We start from the raw sequence: 18217 nt of genomic DNA, 5'->3' as shown, positions 1-18217 counted from the left end.
AACAATCTATGACTTTTCATATTTTTCTCACTCAACCTATGTCTGTCCTCTGTCCCTTTAAATATTGTTGTTTCTGGTTTTGTACTCTTGAGAGAAAAAAACCCAAACTTATATGTACATTTCAAGTGCTACTTTATAAAATCTGAATTATCAGTACGGCTTTAGAAAAATCTTTGTTGGAATTGCCTGGCATGTTCAAGGACCAGCAGATAAACTAGTAAAGCTAAGAGAGAATTGTAGGAGAAGAATTGGAAACAAAAAGTAAACATCACTCATGAGGAATTTTGCTGTAAATGGGGAGCAAAGAAGTGGGATAGAGACTGAGTATAAGGAAGATCATGAGAAAGTATGTGTGTGTGAGAAGTGAGGAATTGTGGCATGTTTATAGTCTAAGGGGAATGACTTAGTAGAGAGAGAAAATGATGATGTAGCAGACAGGGAGAGAACTGCTTGTGAAATATCCTCAGGTAGGTACCAGCAGATTGGACCTAGTGCATTTATGGAAAAGTAAGCCATTGACTAGAGTTCAGGAAGTTCATCTGTAGTAACAGAATGAAATGCAGGAAATATGGGATTGGAGGGTAATTTGATGATTTGATGATCCTTTTTTATTTATCATTTTTGGAAAGAAAGGTCTCATTAAAAGCTTAAATAATTATCCTTCAAGCATAGTAGTAGAAAGGGAATAAAATTGTAGGGAGATAAATCTGAGTTCAAATTCTAGCTCTGCAGTTTCCTAGCTGACACTTGACAGAACTTGGTTAACAATGTCCCTGTATTATTTAGGAGTGCAAAAAAGAAATAGAATTCACTCCAAGGTGGTTCAAATAAAAAGATTTTAATGAAGAATCTACTTTGAGAGAATGAGCGGGGTTAAGATGATGGACAAGGGGTGGTTAGGCAACAAGAGACTAGTAACTATGGAAAGCTGTTACCTCACCTGAGGCTGATGGAACAAGGGTGGAAATGGTGTGTTCAGAGTCACAGCTGAAGTTGTGAAGGGAAGACCATCTGGTTAAGACCTGTAGTCATGGAGGCAGCAGAGAAGAAATAATCACCTCTCTCTCCTCCCAAACTCCGGTTTCCTGCTGTCATCTCCCAGCCTAAGTGGAAGCCAGCTGCATGGGAGCTCAGGAGATGCAGTGTAGGGCCCAGCCTCCCCAGGGTGGCAAGGAGGGCAAAGAAGGGATCTGGGAGGCAAATACAGAATAATTAGTATAATCGCTAAGCCTCAACTTGCCCATATATAAATGAGGTTACTTGCAAAATTGTTGTGATTTTACATGGCTGCCAAGCACCTGCCATATTGCTAGCACATAGTAGTGTTGATAGTAACAGTAGTAAATGGTAATAATTATAAGGTGGTGTAGAATAATGATTAAGAATCCTTAAAGTTTTGGAATGAGGCAGATCTGAATTTAATTTCTGTCTCTGCCACTTACTAATCATGTGACTCTGGGCAGGTTACTTCACCTTTTTAGTCTCTGTTGTGTCAATTGTAAAATGAGGAAATAAGGCTTACCGCGAAGAATTCTAGTAAAGATTAAAGAAGACATTAGGTATTAGGCATCTAACATAGTGCTGGGGCATAGCTTACAGTCTACGTCACCACGGCTGTAATCATATATTTTGATTGATTAGTAAGAATAGTAAATGAGATTAGTTTCCAAGTAATACTAGTTTCCACCCCACCCCGCCCCTCACACACACCTTTTTTCCCCTGCTTGTCAGTTTTTCTGACTGGGGCCCTTATTTGTCAAGGTTACTATCTTAGAAAGTACAGTTTTAGTTTAGCTTTTTGGCAGTCCATTTATTTTATGTTTTTGGTTTATGTTCAATAAACACAGAGTTAAATGGGCCTAAGTTGGAAGGCATAGAAATAGAAAAAGTTGGAAATACTGAAATTCAGTCAATTTCATTAGCCTAGATTTATACATGAAGCTCAAGCAAAATGTCAACAAGAAACATGAGAATAAAGGATGCTGTAACGTTAATTCACAGCTGTACCATAATAGACAATCTTTCAAATTTCACATAAATATCACAGTTCTGTGAGCTTGACTTGAGGACACATATATATTTTTCTTTTTGTCTACATAGGGAACAATGAAATAAAACCTCATTGACGTAATTGAACCTGATAACATCTCCTGGTTGTGCTGCTGATGTTTCTCTGTGGTATTGGTGGTTTTGTAGAGCTCTGTAAAGCATGTTGGACTTATAAACATATTCAAAGAGAAACTTTTATCAGGATTCAACTTTATAACCACAAAGAAAAGCTGAATTTGTATAAAGGCACAGTCTTGGGTTTACTTTATCAAATCAACTAAAAGAATTTTTTAAATAGTATGCACCTCATATGTTACTTATGAGAAAATGCTGTTTTAAAAATTATTTTTGAACAGATAACTACAGTGTGTGAAATATGTACTAATTTCTGATATTGTATTTGAGTTTAGATGGAAACAGACAAATGTAATATTGGAAGCTCCTAAAAACAACAATTAGGGCTTCCCTGGTGGCGCAGTGGTTGAGAGTCCGCCTGCCAATGCAGGGGACATGGGTTCGAGCCCTGGTCTGGGAAGAACCCACATGCCGCGGAGCGGCTGGGCCCGTGAGCCATGGCCTCTGAGCCTGCGCGTCCGGAGCCTGTGCTCCGCAACGGGAGAGGCCACAACAGTGAGAGGCCTACGTACCACAAACAAACAAACAAAAAACCCAGCAATTAAAATTTCATACTTTCATTAAATGATGTCTTATAGTATAATAGAACCATGTTTTGAGAACATACCATAGCCACTGAAACTTCCCTTTTTTACTGAAAATTTAGCAGTATTTGAATTATTTATTCTTATATTTAAATTATTTATAGGATCTACCTTGCTATTGAGATTGAAGTTTAGATGCCTAAGGTTTTGCTGACTTGGGAAGAGTTTATATACAGAGCATATACTGTCTACTTGGAAGTAAAATTTTAAGAGAGCTACATATTATATAGGAGGAAGGAATGCTTCTACCAATGTTTCTTAAACTTTTAATATCCATGCACCATCCACTATGTATTCAGTATGTGTGGCAGGCGCCTACCAATATTAGATAAATGTATAAAAATGATTCATAATTTTTAAAAACTAAAATAAGTACATTATCAGTGAACATTGTTTGCAATATTAAAGGTATTTCTGTTTCAGCTCACTGATGAGTAAATAGGTTGTGTGTTGTAGATTCAGCACATATATCCAACCAGATTCTTTTCTTTTCTCTATTTCTCTTAAATTAGAAAAATTCAAGCAAAATTATAATTTACAGTGGAAAGTAGCAAGTAGTTGTTTTGGTTGTTGTTTCTGAATACTCAAATTCAACATGGACCCTCAAATCATAAAGAGATTTCTCACTGAAGATTACTTTTGAGGCTGTGTCAGTTGCTAAGTTAATGGTCATTGTCACGCTTTAAAACTTGAGAAATAGAAGTTCTTTGCATTTTATTGACTACTTCTATTTGCTATTTATAGTTTTTCTTTGCACTCCATTTTCCCACAGCACACTGAAAAGATGTACTTTCTGTGGCCAAAAATGGAGTGCATTTACACTTAATGCTATTCCTTTAACACTGAACTGTGCCCAGCATGTGTGTTTCAACTACCAGCTGTTTTCTGTGAATAAAGCAGTGGTAGATCTGCAGTTAAGGGATATTCTAATTGTTTAGCGAGGCCCTTCCTTGCTGTACAGATTCTCTCAGAACTGATTCCAGCACATGTTTTCAAGTCTCTATCATAGTTTACAAAATAATCATTAAATAGGAAAAAAAATCATATTTCGTAGTATGGGTTTTTCAAGGATAAACACATAAAAAAGTTGGCTGCCATCTTTTGCTGTGTGTATCGCACATAAACCAAGAGCTGATTTGGATTCATCACATGAGTGCATTTACCTACCAGTAAAGTAAAGTATTTGCTGTGTACAAATATGACAGTAATTACCCTTTTACCTTATATGCCTTTTCAGTTCTGTGATGTCCCAAGGTGTCACATAGTAAATACATTTTGGAAATTTTTTGGTCCGTTCTCTCTTCCAGCATAATGTTTATCATCTGTGTGGCTAGTTTTACAAGTCTCTCAGCAACAGTTTATCTTTTTTAATACGCTTTTCCTATGAGGAGCACAGAATCTGAATGGTGCCTCTAGTTTATGTCACTTCTGTTTTAGGAACAAAAATCTTCAGTTTCATATAAGAAAGCATAATGTGATTGTTCTAGAAAAGTTCTACTGGTTTACTAAAAAGTCTTCACATTTTGTTTGAGTGTCATAAAAGTTTCAAAGTGGACAACATTCAGAAGAATATAAGGTGAATGAATTGCGAGTCTAAAAAAAAGTCCAGTTTTTAGATGGTCACTGTTGTATGACTTAGTAATTTTTTTTTATGGGTTTGTGTGGTATCATCACACCCACAGATTTGTAGTCAGATTGCATTAGAGTCTTGCTCTTGATTCAGGCTTAGCATTCATTCTGAGTTTTGTTACTATTTTTATTAGTACCTTAAGCCTTAGGAAACCAATTTTGAGCTATTTATTTTTTGGACTGGAGACATAATGTAACAATGCAAAAAATGCAAATTCAATAGATATAAACAATAATATTCAAATGACACGAAAATACTTTACCTAGGATGATTTGTAGTCATGCAGAATAATGCAGGCCTTAGGGCACCTGCCTCGGTTTTCAATATGTATGGTTGGGAATTCCCTGGTGGTCCGGTGGTTAGGACTCTGCGCTTCCAGTGCAGGGAGCATGGGTTCGATCCCTGGTCAGGGAACTAAGATGCAACAAGCCGCTTGGCCAAAAGTTTTTTAAAAAATAAAAGATAAAAACAAAATATAATTGTTAAGATGATATTTCTGTGGAAATCAGAATTAATCTTGCAGTTCACAATGTTGAAATATATGTAAACTAAATTGGTTCTCCCCCCCGCCCCAAATATTCCAGACTGCTGAGGAACTAGTGATTCACAGATTTGATTAATAATGGCTAATACTCTATTACTGTTTCTTAGTTTAAAATTTTATCTATGTGCTAATATTATAGAGGTATTGAGCAATATTTTCATTAAGGATTTTGCTCCTTCGGAAATCGTGCACTCTATCTACCCTTTATCATTAGTTCTACTGTCCGGGATCATTCCTATCAAGTAGAAACAAGCTCTAGAACCTACCATTTTAACAACAAAAGTATTATTCCCACATTCTTTTCTGGCTATTGCTCCATTTCATTCTTGCCATGTATAGCACAATTCCTCAAGAGTTTACTCTAGTCACTGCCTCTACTTCTTTACCAGTTTAGACACTAAGGACAAAAAACACTATCGACCCACCATTATCTTTGAACATTACCAGTAACTTTGAAGTTCCCTGTATGGCACTCCCAGATCCAGTTTTCTTCTCCCCTAGAGATAACCATCCAGAATTTCTTCACAGTTTCCTGTATGTTTATATTTCTAAAAAGTATATTTCAATGAATATTTTATTTTATATTGCATGTAATTATACTGTATGTATCCTCTTGTGACTTTTCTCATTCAACATTATGTTTTTAAGATTCATTCATATAGGTTGTAGCTATCCTTCATTCATTTTCACTATTGTATTCCACTGCATGAATGTACCAAAATTTCCCCATTCTGTTATTGATGGACATTTGGGTCGTTTTTAGTTTTCTTGCTGCCCCAAACAGTGCAGCTCTATGCATCCATGTTCTTGTCTCCTGGCATCAAACTATATAGAAAAGGATCAAGCTTTGGGGGTTTTGCCCCAATCTGCTTTTGTAAAATATACTAAAATCAACTCAACAATATCAAATTGATATAAAAATTTCTAAACATTTACTCTTCATTTCTGTACTTTCTTATTGTGGACCACACCTTGAATAACACTGCTGTAAGATGTACCTAGCTGCAGCTGTATGATTCCTGGATTATACATCTTCTATTACTTATGCAGAAAATTTTGTTTTCTCAAAATCGCTAATATTCTAGTTGTCCAATTTATACAGAAGGCAGTCTACCAGCGATTTGTGGCTTTCACTGTATCTCTTTTCAGTTCCTAATATGCAGGGGATTTCAGACTAAGACCTGCTGCCTTTTGGCAAATGTATTTTTGATCGCAGAGAAAGTGACTATAAATAAGGTTGATCTACTGCTTAAGAGTTTATTCAAAGCCAGAATAGCAAGTGGGAGGCAAGGAAGACTCAGTGTTAAGAAACCCTCCTAATGAAAGTACGCTGGAGTTAGCAAGAAATCAAATTCTACTCAGACTAATGATTAGGAGAAATGAGGTGTAGGTGTGTCACCGTTTGATGGTATCATTTGTAGAAGAAATGTGGAGGTATGGATTGGATGATAGTATGTTAGGCAAGTATGCAGACTCAGACGCAAATCTCATAGGTAATCTTTAGTGATCCATCCTGAGGTTCTGTTTTCACTCCTGTTTATTCTGTACTTTTTAAAGTGAACTTAAGAAAACATCAGATTTACAGATGTCATGATGATGGGAAGAATGGTGAATAGGCTAGTCGACATTCCACTCTCCAAAGAAACTTGGACAGGCTGAAATCAGGACTGAAGTAAAGTACTGCAGTTGGGACTAAAAAGCCAGTTGTGTAAGAATAGCATGCAGAAAATGGAGCGTGTATATCAAGTATAAAAGAAATTTAGGGATTTTAGGTTATTTTAATCTTAATGTGAATGTTCTTAGGAAGTTATTAATGTCTTAAACTGCATTGATTAATGTCTCTAGAATCTAGAGTTTATGCTGGTTAAATCAAAACCTGAAATAATTATATGAGGACCACACTTAGGGCCATATAAAATACTGCGTAAATTTGATGAGTCTACTAATATATATTATGTACTTTGCATGTAGCTGTACCATAGCCATTTTGCAGGTACTGGTCCATGAATTTTGTAAGTGGTCTGGATTTTCTTTGGGAAGAGATAGGTTTCTCTTTACTGGCAAGAGATGACCTTCTGCAAGGATGGTGATAATGACAATTGACAATTTTTAAAAGGGGTCAGCAAGCTATAGCCCACTGACCAAATCCTGCCAGGAACATGTTTTTGTATGGCCACTGAGCTAAGAATGTTTTTTTGTTTTGTTTTGTTTTGCATGTTAAAGGGTTGTAAAACAAAAACAAAAACCAAAGAATATGCCATGGAAGACCTTATGTGGCTTGCAGAGCCTAAAATATTTACTATTTGTACCTTTACAGAAAAAAAATCTGCCAACTCCTTATTTAAATATCCGACCAATGAAAGAGTAGATAACATTTTATGATCTTTTGCAATCAGAATCCTTACGACCAAGGACAAGAAACAACACAAATATTTCAGTACATAGAAATTGTGATTGTGTTACAAATTAACTAGGCTTATGTTCGATACTAGGGTTCAAAGCCATGTAGAAAATCACAATTATAATCAATTATTTAGGCAAAAGGAGGAGACCTATTTATTACTTAAGTAAAACTTAAAAGAAATTTAGGATTAATGGTAGGTAGCAGTTACAGCTTGCCAAATTTAAGCTAATTTTATCTTCTAGAGCAGTGACTATGAGATGGAGAAGTAACCACACGGCCTGCTAGGAAGAGAAGGGCAGGAAAAAACTAGTCTGGTACTAAGAAGTTACCATTGAGAATCTATAAAGGAGAAAAACAGGAAAACTAATTATCTGTGAATCAAAAGGGTTGTGTGTAGCTTTTTATAAATCCATTCCTTTATGCTTAATCTAAACCGAGGGCAAGCTTTTTAGTGCTTTTGACAGAAGTGCCTTATTGGTAAGGAAATAGCACCACCTACTGTCACTGGTTTAAAATGACAAATTATGAGCCTTTGGAGAGGGTAGGGAGGGGGAAGAACGGTGATTTGTCATTTTTCTTGTATTTTTAGTGAATGGATGTGCTTCTGGATTGATATTTTCAGTTCTGTGGTAATAGATATTTTGAATCTATATTTTGAATATAGATTAGTTTAGTGACTTTATCCTGACTCTTTTGATTTCTCAATCACAGATTGTGTAATTAATAAAATATTCCACCTAGAGATATTTTTTATTCTAATCTTCCCAATTCCTCTCCCAAACTTTAAGGTATTTTAGGTATCTGTAATTGAAGATGCTCCATTTTGTCTTTACATATATTTATTTATTTATGATTTGTAACTAAGTGAACTCTTTTTTTTTTTTTTCCCCCAGATGATTCTTTGGGATTGGGACTTAAAGCAGTGGTATAAACCTCACTATCAGGTAAATATAAGTGATATCACTAATAATTAATATCTGTAATCAAATTTTTGACATAGAAATCTTCTGAATGTAACTTTAATTTATATGCCGTAAGATTTTTCTTTAGCTGAACTAAAATAACCAGAACTTCATTTAGGTAGTTTTTTTAAAATGTATTTTAATTGTAAGGGAAAAGAAAGTAAGAAACCAAACATATAAATAGTTATTTTTAAAATGTTGCTAATATAATCTGGGCTCATCTATATTAAATATGAGGCTCTTTTCCCCCAGTTCACTCCACCTAGAGTTACTGATAAATGTACAGAAAATTGCACAGCTCAAGGAATTTTCAAAAATTAAACATTCCATATAACTAGTACCCATAACAAGAAATAGAACATTACCAGCATCCCACAAGCCTCACTTGTGTGCCATTCTAGTCATTACCTATGTTTCCAAAGGAAATCCCTATCCAGACTTCTAGCAATTAGTTTTCTTTATTTATGAACTTTATATATATGGAATAATACAAAATGTACTTTTTAAAGATTTTTTGATAACTTTATGTTGTTATCAGTAGAATTAAAAATAGAAGTATAGGAGAAAAAAGGAAAATCATTCAAACATCAAGGAATAACTGTTAACTTTGTTAACTTTTGATATATATCTTTATAGATCTTTTCCTAGTTTTCCATTGTATTGAAACGTATGGTTTATATAATTCTAGTCTACAAAGATTGTAATATTATGTTTCATATGCTTTTGAAACCTGATGTTTTTCACACTAATAGATAAACATTAATAAAAATCAAATCTTTGTCATTTGTATTTACAGACATATTACTTCTATTGTCCCAACATAAAATTTTGCAAAATGAACACCCCTTTGAATGGTTGATTCTTATTTTTAAACTTTAAATGGAATAGCCACAACAGCCCATTAAGAAAAAACTATTCTCTGGTGTAACTGTTACAGTCAGATGATGTGAGGAAGGCCACATCTGACCTAAAAGGGGCTGGGGTTTCTTGACCTAAATAGTGGCCTTTTTCATCAGTCATATTCACCAAGATCCTCAGTTTCCAATTAAAAGAGTATCTACCTAAATTACTGGTAAAATCTAAAGATAAGTAAGCAGTAATGGTTGAGAGCATGGGCTTGTGGACACACAGACTTTTATTTCTCTCTTCTCCTACCCCTCTTTCTCTCCCTAATAATCCTTTTTTAAAAATCAAAGTATAGGGAATTCCCTGGTGGTCCAGTGGTTAGGACTCGGCACTTTCACTGCGATGGGCCTGGGTTTGATCCCTGGCCAGGGAACTAAGATCCCGCAAGCTGCACTGAATGGCCAAAAAAAAAAAAAAAAAAAAAAAATTGAAGTGTAACGCTCATATATAAAGGTGCACAGGTCATAACTGTATAACTTGATGAATTTTCTCAGAGTGAATATATACATGTGACCATTTTTCAGATGAAGAATTCAGTACACCAAAAGCCCCCTGTGCTCCCCACCTAGTCATCAACTTCTCCCAAGCATCCTTTCAAACCTGATTTCTGTCATCACAACTTAGTTTTTCTTGTCTTTTTCTGAATTGTATATAAATGGAATCACTCATATGTATTTTCTGTCTTGCTTCTTTCAAAATTTATCTGTGAGATTAATTCATGTTATTATACATAGTAGTAATTCATCCATTCTCATTCTATTTAGTGTTTCATTGAATGAATATACAGTTAATTCATCCATTCTATAGCAGATTGACATTTGTTTTATTTTTCAGTTTTTTGTCTATTGCAAGTTATGCTGCTGAAACATTCTTGATGTCTTTTGTTGGATATATACATTAGAGTGCATTGCTGGGTCATAGGGTATACATGTGTATGTTCAGTTTTAGTAGGAGGCACCAGATAATTTTCCAAAGAGGCTGTATCACTTTTACCCAACCATCAGCAGTATATGGATGTTTCAGTTGCTCTACATCCTTGCCAACACTTGGTAGTGTCTGTTTTAAATCATTCTGGTAGCTGTTGAAGGATATCCATTGTGGTTTTAGTATTTGTATTTCATTGATGGCTCATCAAGCTGAGAATCTTTTTATGTTCATTTGCTACTCAGATATCCTCTGGTAAAGATCTTTTCCCCATGTTTTCCACTGATTATCTACTTTTTACTTAGTGATCAGTAGGCGTTCTTTATGTATTTTGGACATGAATATATATATTCATAAAAAAAAACCTTCTCCCTGTCTGTGGTTTATCATGGTGTCTTATTAAAAGTACTCCATCAATCACTTCCTTTTATGCCAACTTATCAATCATTTCCTTTTTGTCTAGTGATTTTTTTTGTGTGTGTCCTATTTAAGAACACTTTGTCTACCTCCTGGGTTGTGTCTATCCTCTGGGTTGTGTCTACCCTCTTCTGTTACCTCCTAGCAGTTTTATTGTTTTACTTCTCATCTTTAGATCTGTAATTCATCTAGAATTGATTTTTCTGTATGGTGTGATTTATAGATCAAGACATTTTTTTCCCATATGGTTATCCAATTGACCCAGTTCCAGTTGTTGAACAAAATACACATTCTTTCTTCTTTGCACTGTATTATAACCTTTGTCATATAGCAAGTGACCATATGTAGATTTGTTTCAGGACTTTCTCTTCTGGTCTGTTTGTCAATTTGTCTCTCCTGAAACACTGATACCACACTCATTACTTTAATTACTGTAACTTTATAATAAGTCTTGACATCTGATAGTAAGTTCTCCAGCATTGTTCTTCTTCAAAGTTATCTTGACTATTCTTTAATAAACTTGAAAATTTCCACACACACAAAAAATACTGCTAGGATTTTGATTGAGACTATATTGACTCTATAAATCAGTATGAGGATAATTTACATCTCATAATACTGAGGCTTTCAATCCATGAAAATGGTATATTCCTTCACTGATCTGTATCCTCTTTATCTTAATAATGTTTTTAGTGTAGGGGTCATGCATATTTTGTTAGATTTATTCTTAGATATTTAATTTTTTTAATTGCAAAACATATTGTAAAAGGTATCAATTTTTAGAAGTTCCATGTTTTTAATAGTTTGTGCTGCCTCATAGAAGTTCAGTTGATTTTTATATATTGACTCTTGTATCCAGTGTCCTTGCTAAATTTACTTATTAATTCTAATATCTTGTCTGAGGATTCTTTTTTTTTTTTTTTTTTTTTGCGGTACGCGGGCCTCTCACTGTTGTGGCCTCTCCTGTTGCAGACCACAGGCTCCGGACGCGCAGGCGCAGCGGCCATGGCTCACGGGCCCAGCCGCTCTGCGGCATGTGGGATTTTCCCGGACCGGGGTATGAACCCGTGTCCCCTGCATCGGCAGGCGGACTCTCAACCACTGCACCACCAGGGAAGCCCTGAGGATTCTTTTAGAGTCTTTAGGGATATAATAACGTCATCAGTGAATAAGGACAGGTTTATTAATTTATTTCCAATCCTTTGCCATTTTTCTTGCATAACTGTATGGTTTAGGATCTTTAATGCAGTGTTGAATAGAATTGTTACTAGTAGGCAGCCTTGTCCTGTTCATGAACTCAGGGAGAAAATATTCAGTGTGTTCACCACTAATGTTTTCTGTAGATACCCTTTATCAGATTAAGAAAGTTCTATTCTAATCCCATTTTACTAAAAACTTTTTTCTTTTAAGTCATAAATGGGTGTAGAGTTTTATCAGATGCTTTTTCTGCACCTATTGAGATGATCCCTGGATTTTCCCCCATTTATTCTATTGATGTGGTAAATTATATTGTTTTATTTTTGTGCCTGTGTTGAACCATCCCTGGAATCCCAGAATAAAGCAAATTTGATCAAGAAGTATTTTCTTTTTAAAAATATGTATCAGGGACTTCCCTGATGGTGCAGTGGTTAAGAATCCGCCTGCCAATGCAGGGGACACGGGTTCGATCCCTGGTCTGGGAAGATCCCACATGCCGTGGAGCAACTAAGCCCGAGCACCACACCTACTGAGCCTGCACTCTAGAGCCCACATGCCGCAACTACTGGAGCCTGCGTGCTCTAGGGCCCGTGCTCCGCAACAAGAGGAGCCACCACAATGAGAAGCCCGTGCTCCGCAACGAAGAGTAGCCCCTGCTCGCCACAACTAAAGAAAGCCTGTGCACAGCAACGAAGACCCAACTCAGCCAAAAAAAAAGTACACACATACACACACACACACATATATCACTGGATTTTATTTATTAATATTTTGAATCTATGTCTACGTGAGAGAATTGGCCTATTATTCTTGTTTTTCATCATGTTTTTGGCATGTTTTTGGTATAAAGGTTATACTGGCCTCATAAAATAAGGTGGGAAGTTACCTTTTTTTCTATTATCTAGAGGAGTCTGGTAAGATGGGTTTCATTTCTTCCTTTGGAAGAATACTCTGGTGATGCTATCTCAGTTTGGAGCTTTTCTTATGGGCAAGTTTTACATTATTAAGTTTCTTTAATAGTTTTAGGACTATTCAGGTTTTCTGTCTCCTCTTATAACAGTTTGGTTAGTGGTGTTTTTCTCGGAACTCCTTTTGTTTGGTTTTCTCCAGCATTGAGACTGCTGAAAACGATATTTTACTTTCAAAATAGAAATCTTTTTGAGGATTTCTGCTTGGTTTCTCCATCTCTTGGCCACTGTTTACAGATTGGCAAATATCTTCAGGGGAAAAGCAGCTCTGAATTCAAGCTTGCATCTTTGTTCTTCCCTTCTCTCTGGGATCTTGCTTGGCATTTAAAGCTCTCCCTGTCTTTATAACCCTAAATTCCAGTTTTGGTCTCCCAGCATAGAGCTGTTTCCTAGCCTCTTAACTGCTCTGTTTCTCATCTTCTCTGCCCCATGTCAGCTATGAATCAGTAGCAAATTCTGTGAAAGGAAAAAGTAGCACAGAATATTGGGTTCATTTTAATCTTTTCTCTTAACTCTAGGTTCTTGTGTTTTCAAGCCCTGGCTGCTTGACTGTGTTCTGATGCCCTGAAATGGATGCTATTTCTATTTTATTTTGGCTTTTCTAGACCTATTGTTCTAGGCAGAAGAGTTGGTCTGATACAAACTAATCCCTCCCAGCTAAAAAATTAGGCAAGCCTTTTAAGACACTTTGAACCTATTTCTTCATCTATAAATTGGGAGTAATACCAGTTTCCTCAGAGGGCTGATTAAAATAATAATATGTGCCTGGTACATAGTAGCACAGAAAAATATAAGCTGATATTATATTAATTTCAATAATAATAAATACTAAGCATCTCTGAAATTATAGTATAAGATACAAGTTAGCACATTTTTTCCTATAATGGGCCATATAACAAATGTTTTAGCATTTGAGGGACACACAGCCACCTTCTCCTCCCCCTCCTCCACTCCCACAGTAACTGTTAAAATGTAGTATTCTTGGCTCTGTGTACAAAAACAAGAGTTTGCCAAATATAAGCCAAATGGGAAATAAGAATTTAAGTTAAACTTTTAAAGTTATAGCAAATAATTTGAATATTCCATTCTATCTGACGTAAGTCAGATGTCAGTCTCTTGCTCACTATGCTCCTATCTCACCAAAAATAAAAGCTGAAGTCCTAATCATGGACTTAAAAGACCCTGCACAATATGGTCCCTTCCTTTACTCCCTTTTACTTCTCTGACCTCATCTTCTGCTTTCTCTTTCATTTACTCAGCTGCTGCTACACTGGCCTTGTTATTCCTCAAACAAGCCAGGCAGGCTTCTGCCTCTGCATCTTTGCAGGCGCTAGTCTGTGTGCCTGGAATGCTCTTTTCTCACACTTTTGTCAGGTCTTAACATCATAAGTACTGCCTTCTTTTTAATACCTTCCATCACTTCTTTTTTCCTTTTCTTGCTTTATTTCTCTTTGACCACCTCAAAATCCATGACTCTCCATTGTCCATATTCCTTAGCCTGGAATCTGATGTTATCAAATATTGGTTCCAACATGCCTCTCCAACCTTATCTTCCACTGCTCTTTAAAAAAAAAAAAAAAAGTATATATATATAGCCTATACTTAAAAAACTTTACGTTCCCTGTACATCACTATTTCACCACTTTTGTACCTTTATTTATGCTCTCTCCTTCTTGAAGAATGAGTTCTCCCAAATAAATTTTGTTTGTTTTTATTGTAAAAAATTCTTTTCTCCTAATCTTTCTGAGTAAAATCCTACCAAATGAACAGCTCAGCTCAAATGCCACCCTTACCATGATGTGTCTGTTAATCACTCAGATTAAAGTTATCTATATATTCTTTGAACTCTGGTACCATTTTATCTCACCACTTTCCATAATAATAATATTTATTGCCCTTTACCTATATATTCTATACATTGCTTTATGTGTTCTGCATGTATCATCAGATTTAATTCTCCCTGATACTCTCTGCTAAGTACCAGTATAAACTCTGGAAATAACGCAAGAGGCGAACAAAGGAGAACTCTGAAAAATGCAAAGAGGAGAAATTAGGGACCCCAGTAACAGAGGAACAACATAGTGTGACAGGGTGTCTTTATAACTGTCACCCAACAGCAGATGTTGGGGTAATGCAGACTCCCAGCCTAACAACAGAACATGATGCAGGTAGGCTCTTCCTTTCCTTAAAATTGAATGAGAGTCTTGCCAACAACACCAAGGGGGAATTGATCAGGAACTCCATTGACGTTAAGTGGCCAGGGAAGTATGGTTATTCCCTACTAGGCATGAGACTCCCCTTCCCCAATGAGACAGAGGGTGGCCAGGTCTCCACAACACAGGTGCCTAGCCCAGAAAGTGCTCTCGGTCCTTGTGGCTTGGAGACTCCCTTCCCCGACCTAGAGGCATCAGATAGCCCAACCTGAGGAAGCTCCTCACCAACTCTCACCCGCAGCACCAGCAGGGACCAGTGGAAACCCTAGTGGCACCAGGAGAAAATCAAGCAGACGGAAAATACCACTGTGAATGCCCTGAGAATTAAATTCTCATTAGAATTACAGCCTGAAAAAGTAGACTAGGACTTGGTGCTAAATCTAAAGAGGAAGACCACCTCCTACTATAAAAGGTTTAAATAGGACCCAGAGTCTTCTAGCACAGTTACCAAAATGTTGATAAAATTTTGAAAATCACCTGTCATACCAAGAACCAGGAGAATCACAACTTAAATGAGAAAACACAGTCGATGATTAACACCAAGATGATCGGATTTGGAATTGTCTGACAAAGAATTTTAAAGCGGCCATCATAAAAACATCCTAACAAGCAATTACAAATTTTCTTGAAACAAATAAACAAAATAGAAAATCTTAGCAAAAAAACAGAAGTTACCAAAAAAAAAAAAAAAAGGGAAGTTATAGAACTGAAAAATGCAATAAAGGAAATAAAAAACTTGTAAAATGGTCTCAGTACAGTGGTGATGATTGATAGAGCATAGAATCTGTTGAGCTTGAGGATAGATCAGTAGAATTTACTCAATTTGAACAACATTGAGAAAATAAATGGAAACAAAAGGAGCCTTCAGGACCTGGTGGACAATAACAAAAGATCCAACGTTCATATCATCAGTGCCTGAGAAGGAGAGAGAGTAGGTTTGAAAAAGTATTTGAAGAAATAATGGCTGAAAACTTCCCAAATTTTGCAAAAGATGTCATTCTGCAAATTCAAGAAGCTGAGTGAATCCCAAATAGGATCAGTGCCCCCCGCCCCAAATCTACTCTGAGGTATGTCAATTAAACATTTGAAAAGTAAAAGCAAAGAAAATATTTTGAAAGCAGCCAGAGAGAAATGACACACTGCATATAAGGGAACACCAACTCAAATGACAACAGATTTCTTATTTGAGTGAGGGAAAACAGATACTGTTATACACAATTTGTGGAGGTATAGGTTTGACCAACATATGCAAGGGTAGTTTTATAGTGATTTTGGTTTGGTTCATTTACTTTGGTTCAGTAGTTCAAGTTAGGGGAAGCTATCTGTCAGAAGTATGCTTAATATCTACAGTGACATATAGAGAGAGGTGTTTGCTTATAAAGACTAGAAATAGCTGGGCTATGGCCCAATAACGGAGAACGTTTTAAGATAAAAGCTAATACAAAATAATACTTCACAAGGGAAAAAAAAAGAATTGCACAAAGAGCAAAGACATTACTAAGCTAATTGTTGGTCTAACTTTCATAACATTTCTCAATTTCAAAATGTGTTGAGGGTAATTAATAAACAGTGAACTCAATAAATACTTTGAATACTTACGAACACACCCAAATGTAAATTCAAGGCACAATAAAACAAACAAAAGTAACATTTAATTCACTGTTCTGATTATCAGTGTACTTATTTCTGTGGGTAATTGAGTTGAACATAATATATATTTTCAAAAAGTAAAAATCATATCATATATATTCATCAATGAAATATTAATTTTAAATTTTAAAAAATGTATTTCCTATCCATTTTTAAGGGTCCAGCGTCCTGTTATTCCTTCCATATTAACTATTCAGTTCAGTGTTATCACTATCTCCTTTGAACTCTGACACCATTTTTTCTCCTTTTTATCTCATCATTTTCTATAATATGGATAATAATAGTTTTATTTATTGCATTTTAAATATATGTACCATGCATTGCTTTATGTGCTTTACATAGCTTATCAGATTTAATTCTCATATCAGCCCTTAATGAGGTAGTTGTTATCCCCATTTTACAGTGAAGAAACTGAAAAGTTCAGATGTTGAATAACTTGCTCCAAGTCATGCAGTTAGGGCTAAAGTCTAGATTTCCAACTCAGATGTCTTTGCAACAAAGCCTTGTCACTATGCTAGACTGCCTCTTAAGTGAGGAGTAAATAAAAGAAATGCTGTATATGTTTGAAAGAAATTTTGACATAGAGGAAAGAGAATCATTAATAAATTAATAAAATGCCCAAACTATAGATTCTGAAAGAAACACAAATCTGGTTCCATACTAGTTATAAGGAAGTCATTAACGAATACCGTTAAATATGAGATACACTAATGAAAAATGTAGAAAAAAAATTAAAGTTCACAATATCTGTTATATCAACATCAAAAATTTTAAAGTTAGAATCGTACCACTTGATATATCATTTATGCCAAGTCCAAATAAATGAAAATTAATATTTAATAGGATTCAAGTACTTAGTCATTGTTAGAGTTAAGTTTTTCTTAAATGTTAAATTTTCTGTGTAACACATATAATTTTATGGGTTTTTTTTTTTTTTTTCTTTTCTAGAATTCTGGAGGTGGAAGTGGAGTTGATCTTTCGGTGCTAAATGAGGCTCGTAATATGGTGTCAGATCTTCTGGTTGACCCAACCCTTCCCCCGCAAGTCATTTCTTCCCTCCGGAGTATCAGTAGCTTGATGGGTGCTTTCTCTGGCTCCTGTAGGCCAAAGATTAATCCTCTCACACCATTTCCTGGATTTTATCACTGCTCTGAAATAGAGGACCCAGCCGACAAAGGAGATAGAAAACTTCACAAGGTCAAAATACAGTAATCAGCCAGCCCTGTTTATCACGTTTAATAATGTTTTTGAATTAAAACTGCTCCTTTAAATTTTGCATAAAATAGAATTTCTTTTTAAAGGGCCAGCTTCTTTTCCAGTACATTGAGTTGCTTGGGACTTCAGAGGTAGTCATAATCTCAAATAATTCTAAGCAAGTATTCAGTTTTTATTCTAAATAATATTGCTGTAATTAGCAGTTATAACTTCATTGGTAGCAACTATTTTTTTATTATTGTTATTGTTTTTAAGAAGTAGAGAACAACAGGCAAATTTAATTTCAGGCTGTACAGCAAACTAGTATTCAAATTGTGTCATTATTCTATTTTATTCTTTAGAAACCAGAAATTGTTTTTAAACGAAGAAAAATGATCATTATAATATTCATTTTATGAAATTACACAGCATTATTTTAA

The 18217-nt window shown here is 35.5% G+C and overlaps 1 protein-coding gene across 2 annotated transcripts in view; it reads left to right on the top strand.

Annotated features, from left to right (window-relative positions):
* Positions 1 to 18217, top strand: part of PDE3B (phosphodiesterase 3B) — a 176889-nt gene that overhangs the window by 98984 nt on the left and 59688 nt on the right. For both annotated transcript variants that reach the window (XM_079930304.1, XM_079930303.1), the window contains exons 2-3: positions 8240 to 8290; positions 17532 to 17780. In XM_079930304.1, the coding sequence (XP_079786430.1) occupies positions 8240 to 8290; positions 17532 to 17780 (300 nt within the window). The remainder of the gene's footprint in view (positions 1 to 8239; positions 8291 to 17531; positions 17781 to 18217) is intronic.

This window comes from Stenella coeruleoalba (genome assembly GCF_951394435.1).
Source record: "Stenella coeruleoalba genome assembly, chromosome: 8".
NCBI classification, from domain to species: domain Eukaryota; kingdom Metazoa; phylum Chordata; class Mammalia; order Artiodactyla; family Delphinidae; genus Stenella; species Stenella coeruleoalba.
The sequence above is the reverse complement of the archived record's forward strand: the minus strand, read 5'-3'. Positions and strand labels throughout refer to the sequence as shown.